This window comes from Psammomys obesus, unplaced genomic scaffold (genome assembly GCF_907164565.1).
Source record: "Psammomys obesus unplaced genomic scaffold, mPsaObe1.curated_primary_1811, whole genome shotgun sequence".
Taxonomy (NCBI): domain Eukaryota; kingdom Metazoa; phylum Chordata; class Mammalia; order Rodentia; family Muridae; genus Psammomys; species Psammomys obesus.
The window spans coordinates 466,517-487,212 of NW_026596092.1; the positions used below are offsets into that span (position 1 = coordinate 466,517).

A 20,696-nucleotide genomic window follows, 5' to 3' on the forward strand; every position below is an offset into this window, starting at 1 on the left:
TCAACCCACAACCACTTGCCCAGCAGTGGCACTGCCCAGAGTGGACTCAGCCCTCCTACACCAATCATCCATCAAGAAAGTGTCTCTCAGGCTTGCTTGTAGGCCAATCTGGTGGACACATTTTTCCAGCTGAGCTTCCCTCTTCCAAGAGGGCTATAGTTTGTGTCAAGCTGAGAAAAAATGGACCAACACAGTCAGGAAGTACAAAGAGGCAGGCTGAGGAGGTTCCGGGACCAAAAGTAAGAAGTAAATGGTACTTCTGGTGTTTTGAGATAGGGTCTCACTCTGTAGTGTAGGCTGGCCTCCCGTTAGCAATCCTCCAGCCTCCATCTTCTGAGGTCTGGGCTTACAGTCATAAACCAACACTCCTGGTTGCTGTGTGCTGCTTTTTATACAGTAGTAGAAATAGAAGCTACAGACATCTAGAATCCTCTGAGCACATGATTGGTGATAGGACTGAAAGCACAGCAAGAGCTAGTTTACATGCATGCATACTGACCAAGTATGCAAGGATGTAGGTTCACACATGTGTACTGAAAAAGCATATCTGCACCTATTTACACATATAGGTAAAGGTTTGTGTGTGCACACAAAGTGGGAGTACATGTAAGGGTGAGAATTAATGTGTGTACATGCTAGGTACCCTGGGGTGTCTGATTATGTACCTAAAACAACTTCAGCTTGAGGTGCTATCAGAGTCAGGTACTTTGGACTCCAAACTTGAATAAGAAAGCCAATACAAACTAGTGTTCTTTGATTAAAATTCATTTTAATCACTGTACAATACTTTCAAATGTGTTGCTTTCTGAGGAGGGTGAATCAAGGCCACACATTTGTGCCCACACGGCCCTCCCTCATTCATTAGTGAGGGTGGGACATTTCAGTGTTTAACTGGAAAATGACCAGGCTATGAACCTGGTCTCTGCACGCTATCACACACGCACAGTGTGAGCTGCAAACTCGGCAGTTCTCCTAATGTGCTAGAAAGAATGCATGTATGAGCATCACACTTAGAGCGAGAAGCTGAGAGCTGGTATGAACTTGGTACACATAAGCCTGTCCACAGGGATGAACACCCCTGTGTTCTTGGTGTACATCTGCCTTCCACTTGAAGCCCCCTGCCATCAATTCCAGCTAGACAACCTGAGAGAATGGCTCAGGAAACAGGCCTTGCAGCCATTTGGCTTTAGCTTTCTAGCTGTCAATATTCACCCCACTGGCTTGAGCCCCTCTGTGCTGTGTCACCTAATTAGTTCTAATCATAGCACTGATTGGGGGCCAAGAATCATGAGGCAGTGTCATGGTTTCATGTCCCATCCTACATGAGAGGGAGGGGTCCGTGTGCAAGACGAAGTCTTGTAGGCAGCAGGGTGAATGGACACCTCTCTTAGAGTCCTCTGCCTCCTCTCCACCCTTTAGGGATCCCCAAGCTGCCAGGACATCACTAATGAGTGAAGAACTGACCTCTTCCATCTTGAATGTGTATTTTAAATTCCAACTCTTTCCACATTGCCTTAACAGCTTGCAGTGTCCTTCTGTCTTATACAAAAATGATATGATTTTATTCATCAACATCTAACCAGGGTGTGATTGGCATTGTCAATGAAACAGTGTTAGCAGATTCCTGAGAGCGGTAGAGAAGAAAGCCCCTATGCGCACACCACATCTTTGAAATGACAATGGCTAGCAGCTGCTTTTGCTTCTCTTCATCATGTGCTCTGACTGAACAGGCAGGCAAGAGCCTGGGGTTAACCTTCTTGACAGCGCCTCACTGTATTCAGCTGGGCCCAGCAGTCTCAAATTGCTGAAGGGCCATTGTAACCAAAATAGAAGCAATCAAGAGTTGAAAGAATAAAGAACACTTAGCAGCAAGAAGCACACATGTTCAGTTTGACTAGAATTCACAGCTAGGATAGCCAGACTCTGGGCAGTGGTCCCCTTTGGGACACAGGCCAGCTCACAAGCCTGTGGTGTAACTCCCTTACCTTGGGAGATAACACGGACCTGCTTAAGGATGGAGGACGGGCTATCCTAGAATAAGGGTCAGATGTGCAACTCATGCAGAAGAGTAGAGCTGATAAGCTCAGGTTTCCATTTGTTAATGTTTTAAGGAAGGAGGATAGACTAAAAGCACAGCAAAGGTTGGACTTTCTCAAATCTCTGAAAGGCAACAGGTCAGAACCTTTTCTGACAAGGGCTTTCTGGAGAAAGAGTTCATACACCATGTCACTGGCCTGTCCAGGCTCTCTCACTGGCCCCTTGTCAGTGCCTTCTCAAACCTATGCAGCCATTGCCACTAAAATTTAGAACATTTTCACCCCCCCCCCCCCAAAAAAAAGACTGCCGCCATCAGCAGTCACCCTAACACTTCACCTGCCCCTGAAAACCACTAATCTACCTTCAGACTGTGTAGGTTTCCCCATTCTGGACGTTTTGTACACACAGAACCCTACAATTCGCGGTCTTCCTTCTCCCAGCATGTCATTTTCAAGGTCTGTCCGTGTTGTAGCATGTGCGAGCGTCTCCTTGCCTCTGTGATAGCGGGAGGTAGCTGGGTGGAGTAGTGTCTTCCTTTGCTCTTTTTGGTTGGCACACATTTGGTCTGTGTGCACGCGTTAGCTGTCGCAGTTGTGAGCACACACGAGTGTGTGTGGCCCCGTGCACTCGGGTAAGCTTGGTGGTCTCAGTGGAGCCCAGCAGTCTATCCCAGAGAGAGATTTACTGCTCACCTGCATCTGTTTTCTTTCCTTTCCCTGCTTAGTTGCTAAGACAAGAAGTAAGGAGGGACAGTCTCACCCTGTGCCTGACCTTGTGAGTGCCCATCTCTGGTGAGAGGCCTGGCACCCCTCTTTTTTTTTTTTTTTGGAAAGCAGAGAAGGCTAAGGGAAATGAAGATGCTCGACCACTAACGTATTTATAAATCAAAGTCCACAAAAACACAAGTTAGGAACTTTTAGGCAGTGCCCCCTCCCCCTCCCCCCCGCGCTCCACACATGGACTCTGAAGTCATAGTTTCACCAGTATCCACAGGTGTGCACACTTTGCCCTGTGTGCCAGGCTCGGCGTCCCGGGTGGGTGTCCACATCCACTCTCCAGCTAAAAGACTTTAAACTCTCCTCGCAGGTTTCACTTATTTTATTTTCCCTTCTTTGCTAATTAAAATTTTATAGAAACTGTTTCAGCCACTTTGAAACAGAGGAACCATTGTGACTGGTTTTGCTGAATGTAGACGATTGTGGTCTGGTAGGCAGTGAGCACTGATACCAAAGGAATGCCTCTGCAGAAATAAATGGTGGTTCTCCCATGCAGAAAACCTGACCAAGACAAAATGACCCCAGCCTGCTTGGCATCTGGACAGAAAGCTGTTGTGGGTTGCGCTGAGCTAAGGTGTATGTGTACCTTATCCTGCACAGGCCTGAACCCTCAGGAAATCTCCCTGCAGTAGGAATTGTCTGGCTCCAGGGGACTGATGTTCAGCTTTAGAGCAGTTGGAACGACAGACATGTGTCCCTGCTCTGCCTGTGTGGTATTTCCTGAGTCTTGTCTTGTTCCTCACCAGCTCTCACCGTGCCAGACTCTTCCTTCCCTCTTTAATTTTCCTCTAGAAGCCTAATTCAAAAGGAAGCAGGGTCCCTGCTCACAGCCTCGTTTTGAACATGCTTCTTGCAGGTCTCATAGGGGTACCGCGGTGGAGAGCAGACTGCCTGAAGCAGGCCCTGCGTGAGGCCCGAGCCATCTCCTTCCTAGTGAGCTGTGGGAGGAAGGCTAAGGAACAATTTCTGACAGCTGGGCTGTTCCTTACAGTCCTTTTAAAGCATCTGCAGCTTCAGTCAGATGAACAGCCCTGTGCCCAGAACTGAAAAACAAAATGGAAGCACCAATGAAAAAGGCCACCAGAAACATTGGTTCAAATACTAGGTCATGATTTTCCAGTCAGTCGGGGGTCTAATAAGCCCTGTGAGTGTGCGTCAGGAGGACTGAGGGCTCTTCTCACCTTCCAAATGGCCTCTAGATGACTGAGTGTTGAATTAACGTCCTTCATACCAGTGAAAGCTATTTTGTGCTTGTTTTCAAAACACATTAGAAACACTCCCCTAAACCTATGAAGTGACTTTTAGTGTACATTTTCAGCTATTGTTGGAAGTAACTTCAGACTTCAGTTGGAAGTAACTTCAGTTCGGGTTCATGGTGTCTGGACGTGGGAAGACTGACTCTTCAGGAATTAACTAGCAAAGACTTTTAAAAACTTCTTTTAGCCAGGTGGTAGTGGCACACACCTTTAATCCCAACACCTGAGAGGCAGAGGCAGGTGGATCTCTGAGTTTGAGGCCAGCCTGGTCTGCAGAGTGAGTTCCAAGACAAACCCTTTCTCATAAAAACAAAAACAAACAAAACCTGTTTGTTTATTTTTGCTTATGAGGGTGAACCCAGGATTCGGGAACCTGCCCATCCCTGTATTAGTGAGTTGAGACTATTTTCCGTGAACAAGGAGACAGTGGATGGGAGCACAGGGATACGGGCAGATGGTTCTGTGCTGTGAGAGAGGCTGAGAAGAGCCAGCAGCCAGGGAAGTTGTATTCATCCCACTCAGCCCTGGAGCTGGGTTGCTGCAACCTCATTTTCGCACCTCTCAGGAAGGAGGCAGCTGTGCAGACGAAGCTAAGGAGGCAGCATGGAGTAGGGGATCTACGGGCAGCTCTTCCAGTTTGCACCTCATGTAGATGCAGTCCCTGCACTTTCCCCAGCTGTGAAAACAGAGGCACTCAAGCCGACCCCTCCCAGGGCCTTCAGGCCTTGGGCAGGGGGGAACAGGAGAGCAGTTTGGCCCCTGGGTGAGGGAGAGTGACAGGGCCTGTGTGAACTGTCTCCCCTGCAGACTCCTGGCTGACGACTGAGCCTCTGGGCTGTCTGCTTCCCCTCCTACCTGCAAAGACTTAATTTCCAGCTATTTCCTATCACACAGACTAGACCTGTAAGATTTGGGCATGTGAAGAGTCCTCTTCGCTGGAGATGTGGGTGTGAAGCAAGGCTCTCCCTTCCTCTCGGGGCTGGCTTGGCTAGGTGACTCTGCTGTCAGGCACTGGGTAGCAGAGACTTTTTAAAAACATGTTTTAAAACATTAGAAGCCTACCTGCACTCCTGGCCTCTCCCGGGAGGTCCCAGCAGTGCTCCCACTGGTCATAGCTCCCTTGGGTCCTTCCTTTAAGGGTGTTGTGGACTGTGCTACCTCGCCCTCCTGAAGGGCTGGAAAGGAACAGCAAGTCCCCCATGATGCTTTGCAACCAGCTCTCCCTGTCCTCGTGCTTTGTCCTCATTCCCAGGCTCCTGGCATATTATATTTGCACTAACTTCACAGGATGCTGGTTCCTGAGTAGCCTTTACTACCACCTGCACTCAGCCTTCTGGGAGTAGTGAATCGTGGCCCTCTGGGACAGCCCTGAGAGGGAGGACTGACAAGAAAAGGAGCAGACTTTTGAGGAGACTGAGGTCGACTCTACCTTTACCCTCTCCTCAGCTCTCCACCAAGCAGCTCTGCTGACCACTGTGTGTCACATGGGGAGACAGCCCTAGGTCTCCAGGCACTGTCCTAAAGGAAACATCCGATATCTCTGGGAGGCCCCACCCTCCCGATCCTTGTGAGAACCACAAGGCCCTGTGCTGACTCACCACCGGGCAATCTCTGGGGAAGCCCCGGGGCTATACAAGGTGTCTTAACAGATTGCCATGGTAAAGACAAACCATAAGGTTTGGGCTGGGCATTTGTGTGTATGTGTGTGTTGGGTTGTAGCTGCAGCTCTCTTGGGGGCTCCCCCAGACATGCTGTGCACATCTTTCTTGTGGCATTTCAGTCCCCCAAAGGACAGAACATATTGGGGGATTTTTCCTTTCTTCAGAGGAGCCCATGTTGCTGCCCTTCAACCGTTCTTGCACGGAAGGAAGCAGCTGCTGAGCAGCCAGGAGTTGGGGCTCTCAGTAGCAGTGACACATGATCCTGTGAGATGGCCAGGAACACAGGCCCCTTAAATTTGGGTAGAGGCACCAAGTTTGCGAAGTCAGAGTGAGGTAGCACTGAGCAAACAGGCGCTGTCTACCCAGTGACTTGGAACTGACTCTGCTGGTTGGGGAGGATTTTACTGAAATCAATACAGTTGTAAGGAATGGTCCCATTTCCCCCAAAGGTGGTAATGCCAGGATTCACATGGATACAGCTCATGTCTCCAAGAATCACCAGACTGACTCACTTGCCATTGTTCAATTTTTTTTAAGGGACAAATCATGACTGTCTGGTCAAACTGGACAAAAATATTCACTTTTCCTTGTTAGTAGCGATTTATCCTGTATGTGCACACACATATTTGTATGGTTGTGCCCCAGCCTCAGGGTTCCATAAGGGAATAATGTTTTGTGTGTGGCCCAAGGTCTGTGCTCATGGCCCAGTGTTCAGTTTATCCTCATTTGTTGGCTCTTGTATTGCCCCATGTAAGAGTCGGGGAAGCTGGGTTATGCGGTCACATTGCAGCCTCCAGCCTCAGTTTCCCTTCTGTCAGAAGATGTCAGCCACAAAATCTGTAAGAACAAGGAGGAACTGAAAGGGCAGCTCTCGAAAGCCCTAGGAGCCTTTCTGGGAAGGTCATGACCTTGCTGAAGTGCAAAATACAAAGTGCCAGGTACAGACAGATGCAGGGCTTTGCAGAAGCCCTAGAGGCAGCATGGCTAGCATGGTCGCAAGTCATGCTTGTCACAACTGGGCTTAGACGTAGCAAACAGTTCCTCAAGACCAGCAGACTCCAGTGCATTAGAAAGTGGCTCTTAGATTGACCAAGCAAAAGGACCTTTGTGCACCTGAGGCCTGGAGGCTGGAATCATGCAGCAGCGCCCTTGTTCACCACTTGGGATTCTTGAATCTGCAGAGAACTTAGGGTGATAGACCCGAGATGGGTGACAGCACACTGGCTTCTGTGTGCGAGTGGCATGAGCTTCAGGAGCCCACCAGAGCCCTCACCCCACAACTCTGGCATGCTTCCTTTCTGCAAAGAAAGTGTCATGAGCATTTGGTATTCTTTTTAGTTTGCAACTTTCAAGAGTTGTTGTTTGAAGAAACTTATTTAGTGGGGTCAAAACAAAAAATCACCTATTTCTCCTTTCTTCCCCTTTCTGCAAATGGGCATCTCTGGGGTACAGATGCCCTTCCCTGTGGCTGTGGCGCATTCTGAACAGTGGCTTTAGTTCCCGTTATAACCGTGCTTCCTACCTGCACATGTAGCTCTGCATATTTCCAGCTTCTTACCTGCCGAGGAGATGCTTTTCAGCAGCCCAGAGCAGCACGGTTCCTGATGTGTAACCTGTTCACGTGAAGTTGGAGGTTCTGACAGGTGTACATGATAGCCCTTGATCTCTACAACTGATCCATTCATTTTACATCATGCCACTTCTCTTAGCGCTTGGCAGAGTGGAACCAGTTCTCTAAAGCAGGGGAGAAGCACAGAGAGGTGCTTGCCTTTCTGTTTTGAAAATCCAAAACAGTTACTGCATTTGGTGCATAACAGTGTATGAGGACGTAGCTTTGAGTCTTTATGAATTCTACATTTGAAAGGGAGGAAGTATTTATTTTGGGTCATGACTTGAAGGTACAGTTCATTGTGCTGGGAAAGGCATGGTGGCTGCAGTTGCTTTAACTGTGATAGCAGGGGTATATGAGGTGGTCGGCTGTATTTTATCCATAGATAGGAAGCAGAAAGATGAATGCTAGCTCACTGGAGATGGTTTCATTAATATAACACACACACACAAACAAGCAAAAGAAATATAAATTGAACATTAAAATATAAAGCAATGGCTTTACCTGTAGCCTAGTACTATTGAGAAAAAGAAAAGATGTTAGAAAAATGGAAGAAAATATTTGCAAATCCTCCACCTTCTAAGGGACTTGTATCTAGGATATGTAAAGAATTTTCACATCAGTGATAAAAAGAACAAACAACGGGAAGTGACCTGAACAGGCCTCTGTCCAAAAAGCATATACAGATAGCTACCACGCCCCTGAAAGAGCAGTATCGCTGGTCAGGAGGGAAAGGCAAATCAGGACCACTCTACACCCACTGTGATACCAGCAGGCAGACCAAACCAGTACTGTCAAGAAGACAGGGAAGCAACTGCACACCCTCCCTCCTCTGTACAATGTCAGTGTTATAGCCACTGTGGGGAACAGTCTGCCAGTTTCTTAAAACATTATCCCGCAGCTCAGTGGCAGAGTACATGCTTAACATGCAAGGAAGACTGTAGGTTTGGTCCTCATCCCCACATACCACACACACACACACACACACACACACACACACACACACTACCAATGAGCATAAAGCTTGTAGGTCTATGTGTTTGCAGCAGCACTGTTCACAGTAGGCAACAGTAGAAACAACCCAGCGGATATCCATGGCTGGGGGAGTACATTAATGCCATGCATCTGCAGAAGGGAAGAGAAGTCAGCCATGAAAGGAAATGAGCTTGTACGATGTGGACGAAGCTTGAGGAAACACTGAGAAGTGAAAACATTTCGTGGCACAAAAGAAGACAGACACAGAGAACTCTGTTGCCTGATTGTGTTCACATGAAGTGTTCTGACAGGCAAATCCCTAAAAGAAGCAATGGGAGGTCACCAGGGTCAGGAAGATAGGGACATTAGTGTACAGGCTTCTTGTGAGGTGGCAATGATTCCACAGCATCCTAAAAGTCACTAAATTCTATATTCTAAAAACAGTTTTAACTTAAAAAAAAAAAAAAGACAAACAAACAAAAATGGAAGCCAAATGGATGAAAAGCAGATGGACACCAATGGCCAGGCAGTAGGTAAAGGGTCCCAGGCCACGTGGATGCCCTTCTGTCCCATCTTGATTTTGTTCATGGAGACTTTCTATAAAGAATAGAGATGTTTACTATGCTGGCCTCTCTATGAGAGTGTATGGGAGACAGAAGCTACGAGAAGTTGTTTGTGGAGGACTTAGTCGTCAGAAAGGAAGCACCAAGGTGCCAGCGGGCTGACCTAGGGGTGCAGAGACATTACTGGAGTGTTTTGGTCATTATTTTGCACCGGCTTTTTTCTGGTAGTAAATACAGATGATCCATCCCCTGCAGAAGCTGAGGCACACAGGGCCTCATGTCTCCCAGGCACATTCTCATTCCTGAAATGTGGATTATTTCTAATGGGGGGAAATAACAAAGAGGCCGGAGCCAACGCTTGATAGGAAATGCTCATGTTCTGTTAGAATGTTCCTTTCCTGTCTTTTCATTTGGGTCGGGAAAGGGACAGGACTAACCCCTCTTGCCTCATCCTGGGAGGCAGCTATTGGTGAAGCATTCCCAAGCAAGAGCACAAACAGACCTGCTGTGCAGAAGAAAGTTTGAGTTCCTTTCTTTCCATGGAAAGAAAATGTTAAAGGAAAGAAAACCCTTTACAGATACAGAAAACACTACCTACGTGGAGCTAAGTCCGTTAGGGGTGCTGAGGAAAGCCCCTTTTATATACGTGCTCCTGAAATCTCATGCCGGTTTACTTTGGGACTACCTGTGTCAAAGTAATGTGGGGTCTCAGCGACCTCGCGGGCTTTTCTCCCAGAGTGAATCCTGGTGCTGTGTGCTGACCTCTCCCCTCTTTGCTGGCCTCCCCTGACAACTCGGGGTTGCCTCTCATTTCTGTACCCCAGCTGCTTAGTGGGGAGCAGATGCACGTGTCTTAGACCCTCGTGCTCCCTGCTCACCTGAAGGTTGCCCGTTTGCTTAGAGGGGACAGGAAAAGAGGGCGGAGGTGACCACAGATAGTGCTGTAGAAGTTACCTCTGCGGTGAAAGCTGATTTTGTCATCTGGGAGGCAGAGGCTGACTGAACGCTCTGAGCATGCAGGAAATGCATGGTAGGAAAGGTCTCCTACCCTGGGACAGCACAGCTTAGGAGAGCCACACCTCCCTCATGGGAGCCAGTGTTAGCCTGAGGAGCTCAGAGAAGAGCCATTGCAAGAGACCCATACCACAAGGGTACCCGATCCTTACACCCCCGTGCACTCATTGGAACGCACCAGTCTCTTCCCCATTAACTGGGTGGTTTGGTCCTGGCTCTGGTGGATTAGTGGTGTGGTACTGTCCCCCACTGCGGGGTCATCAGGGACCTAAGGAACCTTGCAATGACACAACATGAGACAGGCAAGACCGTCCTCACCATAGCCTGCCTTCTGGTACTTAACATCGCATGTTGCATAACATGGATGAGTCTCCTTCGAAGGAGGCAGGAGGATCAAAACTCATGTGTGCTGGGTAGAACATTCTGATTTCACCGTCCTGTGGAGGAGTGCAGGGCAAAACCAGCCGGCTTCTGGAGAAGCCCAGACAGCCCAAGTGGATAACCAGAGCAGGACAGAATGCCTGGAGAGACAGCCCTACTCCAAGGCTCCTCAGATGAGCAATTCTCAGGATGACTGGGTACCCAAGGTGCTGAGTCAGCTGGTCCAGCATTTTCAGCTCCGTGAGCTACCAGCCTTCTACCAGGAAGCGCTTGCTGAGCCCCCATTCCGCCCTGGATTTGAGTCACTTTTTTGTCTGTGTTGTTCTGTTTTCTTCTCACGGACAGGGCTCCTCTGTGTAGCTCAGATTGTTGGCCCTGTCTTGGCCTCTCAGTATCTAGGGTCACAGGAAGGAGCCACTGCACACAGCAGGCTGCTCCTTGCTGTCAGACATGTGGCCTCATGTCTTCCCAGAAGCCCTGAGCTTGGTGGCAGAGTCCAGCAGAGCTGGAGGTGGTTGTCTGTCTCTCACATTAAAGATAGTAGACACCCTGACCCACAACTGTAAGCCTGTGTCATCGTTTCTCCTTCACACTGGAGAACATACGGGAAACCAGCTCTTGAGCTGAGCATTGCACTGCATGCAGCTCTGAAACTGTAGGGACTGTGTGCTGGTGCTCACTGGCCCTGCCCCAGGGCTGGTGCGCAGGACTGCCCCACAGGGAACCCCATAATGCACTTTTCTGCACTACCATACCTTGGGGTGCCCTAGGGGTTAGGGGTTGCAGGGAAAGTAGAGGGAAGAAGTAAGTCTTAAGGCTTCAAGACAAAGTTGTGGGGAAATAAAACTGCTGAGAAATCTAGAGATTCCGTCTTAACACAAAGCTCATAGCTCATTTTGCTTTTCAACTATGACAGGCATAAAAATATTGATGTCTCTTTTTGTTGTTAAGAAATAAGATCTTGCACCAGCTTGTTTTGTGTGCAGTGGTGTGTCTCCTCTAGATGTTTCCTGTGTGTCTATGTTTGAGTTATGTAGGGAGAGCAGCTGGCTGGTCCAGGGCTGCCCACAGACAAGTTGAGGCTGGGGGATTCCCGTGAGTAGGCATGCCACTGAAACAACTCAAGTCTGAGAAGTCCCATCATTCTGCTGTCCTTGAGAGAAAAAAAGGCATGTCCTTTCTTTCTGTTTCCTCCCTCTGCCTCCCTTTCTTCTCATTTCTCAAAACTGTTTCCTTTTAAGCTGGCAGCCCTCTCCTCAGGAGCAAGGCTGGCTGCCACTGAGGACATTGCTAAGCTACAGGTATGCACCAGGTTGAGTCATAATTACAGGTAGATGTTAGCTTTGATGGTGTTTTCTTAAATTTGTTTCTGTGGTTGAGTCAGCATGTGTGGGGCGCAGCATAATAACTTCAAACTCACTAAGATAGGTTATTTTATACTATCGCAAGGGGACTTGTAACAGGGTCTCTCCTTCAGGACACACTCAGTAATGTGTACGGACTGAGCTCTGCTTTATCAGCACTGTTAGACCAAGCTGAAATTTAATGAAATGTCTGACAACAGGGCGGGTTGAGATTTTTCAGGAAAACCCATACATTGTAATCCTATTTAGCCATTGAACATTTTCCAAAGTGGAATATTTACTCAAGAGGCATTCCCGATCTACACATTAATGAAAAAGCATCATATTGTATGAGCCACATACACAAAAACGCCAACATAAATCAGTGTCTTTGTTCCTAACTGTGAGGACCCGCGTGCTGTAGTGTGACCTTGTGTGTGAGTTACTTAGAAAAGCCATGAGCATGCTTTGTGGCACAAACCTCCAATCTTCGCACTCCACGGCAGAGACTGGCAAATCTCTGTAAGTTCAAAGCCACGCAGAGAGACCCAAAGAGACCCTGCCTCAAAGGTTTTTAATTTAAGGTTAATTATGTCATCTAAAGCAGCTGTCACAGGACAGGCAGTTGTGGGAGGTACAAGCCAGGGCTGTCCTCAATGCCTTATGGGCCCAGGAACATGGCCAAGAGCCTGAGGCAGGACAGGTGAAACAGGTTTCCTCACCTGCTTCCCCAAAATGGCCCCACACCTGCTCCTTGCTGTCTCCTGGTTAAAGTGACAGTGAGACAGTTCTGAATGCAGTGCTGACATACAACAAAAGCCCCTGACAAAGTCCACTTTGAGACTCGTCTTTGCCTGCTCACAGGTACTCGTCCACCTCATAGCTGAAGCTCTATCTGCCCTACCTGCAAGGTCGTCTTGAATGAGTTTCTGTGTTCACAGCTCCTGTCTAGGAACACAAAGCCCCTTCCTTGCTTGTTCTTCAGTGTGGATTGTTGGTATTCCCAGTCCAGGGGACATGCAGGCACACGTTCAGGCTGCTGCTCTCTGGGAGACTTAGGATAAACAAAGGGCAGAAGTGATGTCATCCTCTGTTCAGGGGGCAGGTTCCCAGGATGGGTGTAGATCACAGTGTACCTGCCTGGCCTGCCTGTTGCTCTTGATGGATGATGAGACACTGTTTTCTTGTAGTTCTGTTTTCTCTGAGAATGGGAATGCCAGGGATGCAATTGTCCACAGCAAGGAAGCATTGGAAAGAATCCCATCAGTACGTGACCCTATGAGTATGGAGCTCTGCCGAGAGCAGAGGTCACGGAGCAGATGGGCTTTACCCATGATGAGGCTAAGACAGCAGGTCCAAAGCCTGGGTCCTGGCCTGAAGATCCCCATTGCTTAGACACAGCCTGTTCAAACATGCAGGTGCTCCAGGGCCTAGAACAGGATGATTAGTGATTCCAGATATTTCTCTGTCTGATGCAGCCAAGAGTCCCAGGGCAGTGGAGGCTGAAGTGGTCAGGTGAGTCTCCTGGTGAGCCAAGAGGCACTGTCATCCTCGGCAGTTGCACACATAGAAGAATGCTGCCTGGGGCTGCCACGCTGCCGTGAGCTGCCTACCTGGCTTTCATCCTCACTACCATCCCCTACTATCCGATGTTAGACGTGGTACCCGTGCATCGCCTCCTCCTGAGGTCGCTGTCTGTAGCCATGATACACAGCAGCGGTTTGAAGTAGACTCTTATGCCCATTCCGATCCTCATCCAAATGCCTAATGGAAAATTAAGGGGGTCTTTATTCTGAGAGCTCAGTAGGCCTGGCTTGACACCAAGCTGTGGGTTTCCCCAGTCCCAGAAGCAAACGCCTGCATTCCTAGAGGAAATATGAGGATGGGCCATCTTCCCATTGTCCTTTGCCAGAGCCCAGTAATGCAGTGCCAGAGTCCTCCAGAGAAGTTAGGCAGATTCCTCTTCACCAAAAAAAAGGCTTGGCTCGGGGTCAGGGTCAGTTTAAACAAGCCAAATACATGTATGCTATAAGGGATTGTCTATAACAAAACAGCTCTTTAAAAATTTTTGATGACCTGTAGCCACCAGAGTTTTACAGGGTCAAACTTCCATTTCCTTTCATGTCCTCTTATTGAGGACATCTTGAAACAGAAGTTAAAAAAAAGGTTTTTAAAAGAAAATATGAGGGAAAACAAGACAAGATTTAGTCAGCTCAAAAAATGAAATTCTTTTAATTGTTTGCCTGTAGAAAACAGAAAGTTTAGCATGCTGCTTGGTAAAGAAACTATGACAATTTTTCTCTCTTAAAAGTATTCATTTCAGAAGCCAAGGTTGGAATTTTAGGAATGGGGCATTCTTTAAGAGCAAATTTTGTTTTGGGGAGAGTTTGGGATTTTTTATAAATAAAGTCCATGTGTGGTGGTTTATGTTTAAAAAGAGAAACACATCGCTGTCTGAGACTCCAGCGTGCAAGTGTATGGGCTGCCGCTCATCTTGGTCCTTTGCCGCGTGTCCTAAAGCCAGCAGGGATTGCGTGTTCTCCACCACAGTTGTTAGGAAACACAGTCCAGGTTAAGTCTACAGGAGACACATTTCCCGGAGAGTTCAGAAAGTGCCAGAGTCACACACACTATTCCATCTCATGAGGCATCTGCCTGCTTCTCCCAGAACACTTAACTCTTTTACTTCCTGTCTGGAAGTCAACATGCCCTTTCCTTACACAGCCATTTGCCAGAGCTAGACAGTCTCTGACTTTCCAAATCCAGGGTCTCAGGATGAAGCTATAACCCGGAGCATGGCCCATCCTCCAGACTTGACTGGAGGTCCAGACCTACTGGGCTGGTCTGCAAACCTGGTCAGCCTGTAAGAAGACTACACAGGCGAGCACAGGGCCTGCTCCGTGTGCCCCTGGTCGTTCTCCTGGGGCACACATCCTCTGTAGTAACGGTGTGGACAAGCCAGGCGGCCACAGTGGCACCAGCGCCATCCTTGGCAGAGCCTCTTCTAATGGCTCCTGACATCAGACAGTAGTGAGGCATTCTGCTACCCAGACAAACCTTGTCTTTCTTGGGGCTCCCCACAGGATCTGTCCACCCCCATGGACATTGTCAGGAATACCATCTCCTGGCTTGCTGTGCTGAGACGTGTGATCTACAGCCATCCCACACTGGATGTACCTAACCTCATCAGATACTATGTTCACAGCTATGACCTGTACCGAGCCCTCCACATGCATTCGGCACATACATCTCATGTATGATATCACAGTGTTGGGAACTGTGACCAAGGACCTTCAGTGCAGCGGCCCCATAAGTTCCCAAGGTCCCCCTTGTTCATTTTCACTGTTTCTGTGGACCAGTGTCTTGTGCTGAAAAGTGAGAGACTTCTGTGGGTCAACAAGATGGGTGCTCAAGGGAGAAGCTGCCTTCTCAGAACCTTTAGCTCTGCTGAAACTTCTCCTGATACACAGTTACACAAACCTGGGAGCTGGAAATACAGGGTCAGGGCCAGAGAAGCAAGGGCTCTGCACCAGGGGCTAGCCAACAACATAAATGCCAAAAGTTAGGCAGCCTGGTTTATTGAATCTTACTGCTTACAGTTGCAGGCTCGCTAACAGAAGAGGGGCAGTGCATTGGAGTTCCAGTCTCCACATTATAGGAGAGGCAAAAATCCCACCTTCAAGCAGATAGTTTTACAAAACAGATGAAATGTTCCCGTTTAACTAGGTTCCTGGTAAGAAACTTAGATTACAAGTTCGTGAGCACTTTCCACGTGTTAGAGCAAAACCTAGCCACTTGGTGCTATGGGGCTGAGGACCAGCTTTAGGGTTGGCAAAATTTGGTTCTCCAGCCTTTGATCACCATGCCCTGTGCAGTAAGTTCCCACCTCTTTTTCCACATCTTGGGTCTCACCTTCCTGGCTTCCCAGCTGCTGCTGCTGCTGCCTAACAGACACTGCCTCAGTGTGATGTCTGGGGAACTTTGCATCACAGATGCTGGTGTTTGTGAGGTGCCAGCGATAGGCTTCTGGTGTGTTCTATGCAGAGGAACTCAGCAGAGGCAAGGAGTTGAGTCACACACCACAAACCATTGCTTGGCTGGCTCTGGCTCGGTGAGTGTGGTAGGCCGTTCCTGGAGGCGGCAGACTGGCAGTGATGCCATGTGCTGACTGCAGGGCTGGTTCTGCTTTTAGCTTCAGGCATTAATCTGCAAGTAGTGATGGCACTTCTTGAAGCCTAACCATAAAGATGCTACCATTCTTGTTACCAATGAGTAGCCTTTTTTCCCAGCCCTGTACTGAGTAGGCAGCTGCTTCCTCTTGATGTGGCCTTCAGCACACTCCCAGATGGGGACATCTGCCTGAGAAAGGTCTCAGTGCAGTGGGGCTTCTCTTTGCTGGGCTTGGCAACCTAGAGGTTGTCCTCTTTGGCCCTACCCGTAGCACGAGCCCTCTTGTCTTCAAGTTTCTTGTCCATGTCAAGCTTTTGGACTTTCCCACAGCCTTTTTAAGACAAGAAGTTTTCCTAGGTGTTTAGAGTTGTCTTGCCAACTCTCCAAGTGTTTCCAATTTGTTTTCCTTTTCTTCTCTCTTATCCATCCTTCCCTGCCTATGATCTGGTTTTCTTTATTCCATCAATCATTTGTCTTTTACAGGCATGCAGGCCAATATTAGCGTCAAAGGCTGCTAAAAGACTGTTGTGGGGCAGGGCATGAGCTGGCCACCTCTCAAGTGGCCTGCTTGTAAGGGCATGGGTCTGAGAAATGCTCAGCCTTTGAACAGAGGGATTTCTCTTGGCAAAGGAAGGCACCACACCACCCCAAGTCCATGCAGAGGCCACCATAAGGTGCAGACTCCACAGGACCAGTGTGTAGAACACAGACACTAATGTATCCAGGGAGGCGAACCATGGGGATTGAGGCCTTTGATCTGAGTCCAGACGTGCTTTCTTGTATAGCTTCACGTGTCAAATATAAAAGATTTTACATAAAAATAAATGTAGTATGTTTTGCTAACCTGAGAAAACATTCTTGTCAACGTTTCCTAACACCAGGCTACCCGCTTTCATCCTCTAAGAACTGCTTTAGACCAGGCTTCTCAGCATGTGCCTGTCTAGCTAATTCATCACATGTGCTTTTCCTGCAGTGGCCTGTCACTCAACTGGTGCTAGGTGCTGTGTCACCCTTCATCAGCCACTAACCAGAAACTGGCAAAAAAAAAAAAAAAAAAAAAAAAAAAAAAAAAAAAAAAAAAAAAAAAGAAAGAAAAGAAAAGAAAAAGATTCCCTAGGAAATGCCTTGTCGGGCCCAGGGTACTGCTTACCCCATAATGTTCACAGAGTGGAGAAGTCAGTCTTCTCAGGAATCAACCTAGACAGACCTAGTCCTCTGCCCTAACAGCTGGGAGGAGACAACCAGGGTCATATAGGGACTTGGCTGGATGTGCTAAAGAAGCCCCCCCCCCCCCGCCCCCGGCTGTCTGTGGAAGCTTCCTACAGCCAGGTCCTGCTGCGCTGTAACCCATGTTCTGTTTTCCCAGCCTTCCAGATACTTAACCCTTCTTTCTTTTGTCCATTCTCTTCATTGCAGGCTCTTCATTCTACTTCTTACCCTCTAAGTCCTTTTGTTTCATTACCTATGGGCTGGTTTGGAGATAGCCCCTGGGAAGTGAAGTAATCCCAAGTCACCCCAGTGTTTTCTCCACATCAAGTCCCAAGTACAGTAATTCTTCCAGAATTCTAACTTGGGGAGGCAGTTGCCAGGCAGGCAGCAGAAAAGCTGGCATCTATGAGGACAGCAGTGGCAGGCTTCCGACACTGCAAAGATACTAGTGCTCTTTTCTGCCTGTGTGTGCTGTACACCTCTCACGGTATCTCTCTGGGCTGTTTCAGAAGAGGCGGACCATCTCAGCTTCGGAGCAGGCACCCTGTCAAGGAAGAAGAAGGCGCTGGTGGCCCTGAGGGATGAGGGGCTGCGCCGGCGTGCCCACCTCAGCATCAGCATGCCTCATGACTTCCGCCCAGTGTCATCCATCATCGACGTGGACATCCTCCCCGAGACACACCGCCGAGTAAGGCTCTACAGACACGGCTGTGAAAAGCCACTGGGCTTTTACATCCGAGATGGCACCAGCGTGCGTGTGACACCCCACGGGCTGGAGAAAGTACCTGGCATCTTCATTTCCCGAATGGTGCCTGGGGGCCTTGCAGAGAGCACGGGGCTACTGGCTGTGAATGACGAAGTCCTGGAGGTAAACGGGATTGAGGTAGCTGGAAAGACATTGGATCAAGTCACAGACATGATGATCGCCAACAGCCACAACCTCATTGTCACCGTCAAGCCTGCCAACCAAAGGAACAATGTGGTCCGCAGCAGCCGCACATCCGGCAGCTCTGTCCAGTCTACAGACAGCACCACCAGTCACCACAGCCTGCCAGTTGCCCATGTGGTGCAGAACTTCCACCCTGAAGAAATGGAGAGTGACGAGGAAGCCGACATCGTCATTGAGGGGCCTCTAGAGCCCCAACACACTCCCAAGACACAAGTTTTTCCTCCAGGCAGCCTCTCAAGGGCCAATGGCACCAACCTTGCCCACAGGCTGCAAAGGGACATGGTACTGCATAGCTCTGGACGGGAGAGCAATGGCAGCATCCATAGATTTCTCAGCTCCCTAAAACCAGACCCCCGAAACAGCCTGGTCCTCCCACAAGGAGGGGTGGAGGAGCACGGACCAGCCATCACACTCTAGGGCTCGAGCAGCTTGGGCAGGCTGAGGTCATAGACAGACTGTGGGGCAGCAAGACCCATGGGTGGTGAGCACTGAAGAGCATGGAGATGTAAAGTGACTCCAAAGGGAAATACTTTACATTTTTATGCCAACTTAAGATGAGAAAAATAACCATGTACTTCATCTTTTTCTTTCCTCTTTTTCATCGTCATTCCTACAGCCCTATTCTTTATTTAAGCTTTTGAACAAGAACACTATTTTTATAGGATTTTTCCAAGGAACTTAAAATACACACAACTGCACATACTCTGGGCCTGGCCCCAGTGCATGGACAGAGCCTTTGTAAAGTGAAACAAAATGCTAACGTACAGAGAGTATTTTTAAATTTTTTTTAAATACTTCTTTTTAAAATGAAGCTTTATAGATCACTTTTTAAAAATCGTAAAATTCATGTTTTTTTAACCAGTTCATGCAAAAGATCTTGTAATGCCTGAGCACTCCATTGACCCAGTGTGGCTGTGACAGGAAAACGGGAACTAAGGACGGGTTCCAGCACAGGAAGAATCTGTTCTCATCGTGTTTACAACAGCTCAGAAAGCCCAGTGGCCTACACACAAGTCCTGGGGTTGCAATGCCCTGCAGCTGGAGCGCTGTCCCAGCCTTGATGGCCAGGCAGTCACTGCTCTGCTTCTTAAAGTGGCTTTAGGAAGCCAGCAACTCTGCTGGCTGGAAGGTGAGGCCTGGTGGGATTAAAAGCCAACGTTCCCACCAGTGTTTTCTTTGAGTTGACTGACTAGGGCAGTTTTAAGATGTCTTCAGTAGAAATGCGAGGAGCACCACACACCGTTAAAGCCCTGCAGCAGTGGCGTGGGTGCACACCGTAGCTTTGCTCTTAAAACAGCTGGTTGTTTTGTAAGAGAAGATTAGAGCATGCCAATGCTGGTTCCTAGGGCAGTCGTCAGTGGCAGAACCCTCCTAACTACAAGCTATGTGGAACTTAATAATTTTGACAGATCACTTTTTGTTGGCCTTCTTAGAAGCTTATTAATGTCTGACCCAATTAAATTTTATATGAATTGTGTTTTCTGTTTAGATACAGTGTCGGGGAGAGAATAGCACATTGAGAACAAACTGGCCAAGTGAATCCTTAATGTTATCCAAGTTTAGTGTCTTCCCAGCCTTCCAGGTCAAGAGCCCCAGCTGCTGCCCTTGTGGTCTAGCATCACCTGCTGGTCAGAGGCCGAACTGTACTGATTTCCTGAATGCCAGACGCTGCTGCATCTCAAGTTCTTTCCCTTTAGGAAGCTGTTTATTGGGCAAAAGTGGCTTGTGCTGAGTGAGGACTGTTTCCTCGGCCTGTGTCCATTTCTCAGTCGTGCACTGAGCATCATCGGCACAAGGATAACAAGATGCGCCCTGAGTCTGTGTCGCAGTGAGGATCCAGACACCCAGAGCCACAGCTTCCAGACTGCTAAAAGCATCTGGTGTGTGCCTGCAGCTGTCTGGAATGTCTGTTACTAAGACAAGTATTACAGAACCAACAAACTGATGATCAGTTACTACAAGACTCACTCTCGGCTATGCTATTGCTTGGTATTCTATGTTGAATACACTATTTACACTACCAAAAAGGAAAGTGATGTTTCTTACCATGCTTAAGTTGTTTGGCAAATGTGAATCGGTTTATTCAAGAAAACACACACACAGTCCTGTGATCTTTGTGAGCTGTTGCCTGTGAGGAATTACATGCGTTTAGCAGATGCCTGAGTATATTTTTCTAAACAGAACCCTACTCCTACCATTTTATTTCTTCTTTCAAAAAAAACTGTCATTATATATTAAATTTTTGTTTTATATATCAGAATAAAAACTTTTCTCTTTTAATTTAATGTGTGTTACTGTATCGGTAACTGTAACCATTCTATTGCTGTGGAGAGACACTATGACCAAAGTGGGGCTTGACTAGTTTCAGAGGGTTGAGTCTATGAGAATCATGGCAGCAAGAAGCACAGCAGCAGGCAGTCACAGCACTGGAGCAGCAGTTGAGAACTTAGAGCTGATTCACAAGTACAAGGCAGAGAAAGAGCTAACTGGGAACGGTGTGAGCCTGTGGACCCCCAAAGCCCACCTCTAGCTAAACACTACCAACAAGGCCACACCTCCCAATCCTTCCCAAACCTTTCCACCAACTGAGGACAAGCATTCAAATATATGAGCCTATGGGGCGTATTCTCATTCAAACCCACATATAGTTTAATTGTGTCCAGAATAAGGGAAGAGAGTTTTGGTGCCAGTGGCAAGATGACCTAACCACAGAGAAAGGATTGAGTGGCATTTCTCAAAGCCCAGCAGGCGCC

General features: G+C 48.2%; 1 protein-coding gene across 1 annotated transcript in view; it reads left to right on the forward strand.

Annotated features, from left to right (window-relative positions):
- Pard6g (par-6 family cell polarity regulator gamma) overlaps nucleotides 1-20,198 on the forward strand; it is a 65,318-nt gene extending 45,120 nt beyond the window's left edge. Inside the window, exon 3 of the mRNA XM_055628008.1 lies at nucleotides 17,504-20,198. Within this exon, the coding sequence (XP_055483983.1) occupies nucleotides 17,504-18,360 (857 nt within the window). The 3' untranslated portion in view covers nucleotides 18,361-20,198. The remainder of the gene's footprint in view (nucleotides 1-17,503) is intronic.
- Nucleotides 20,199-20,696: the final 498 nt, after the last annotated feature.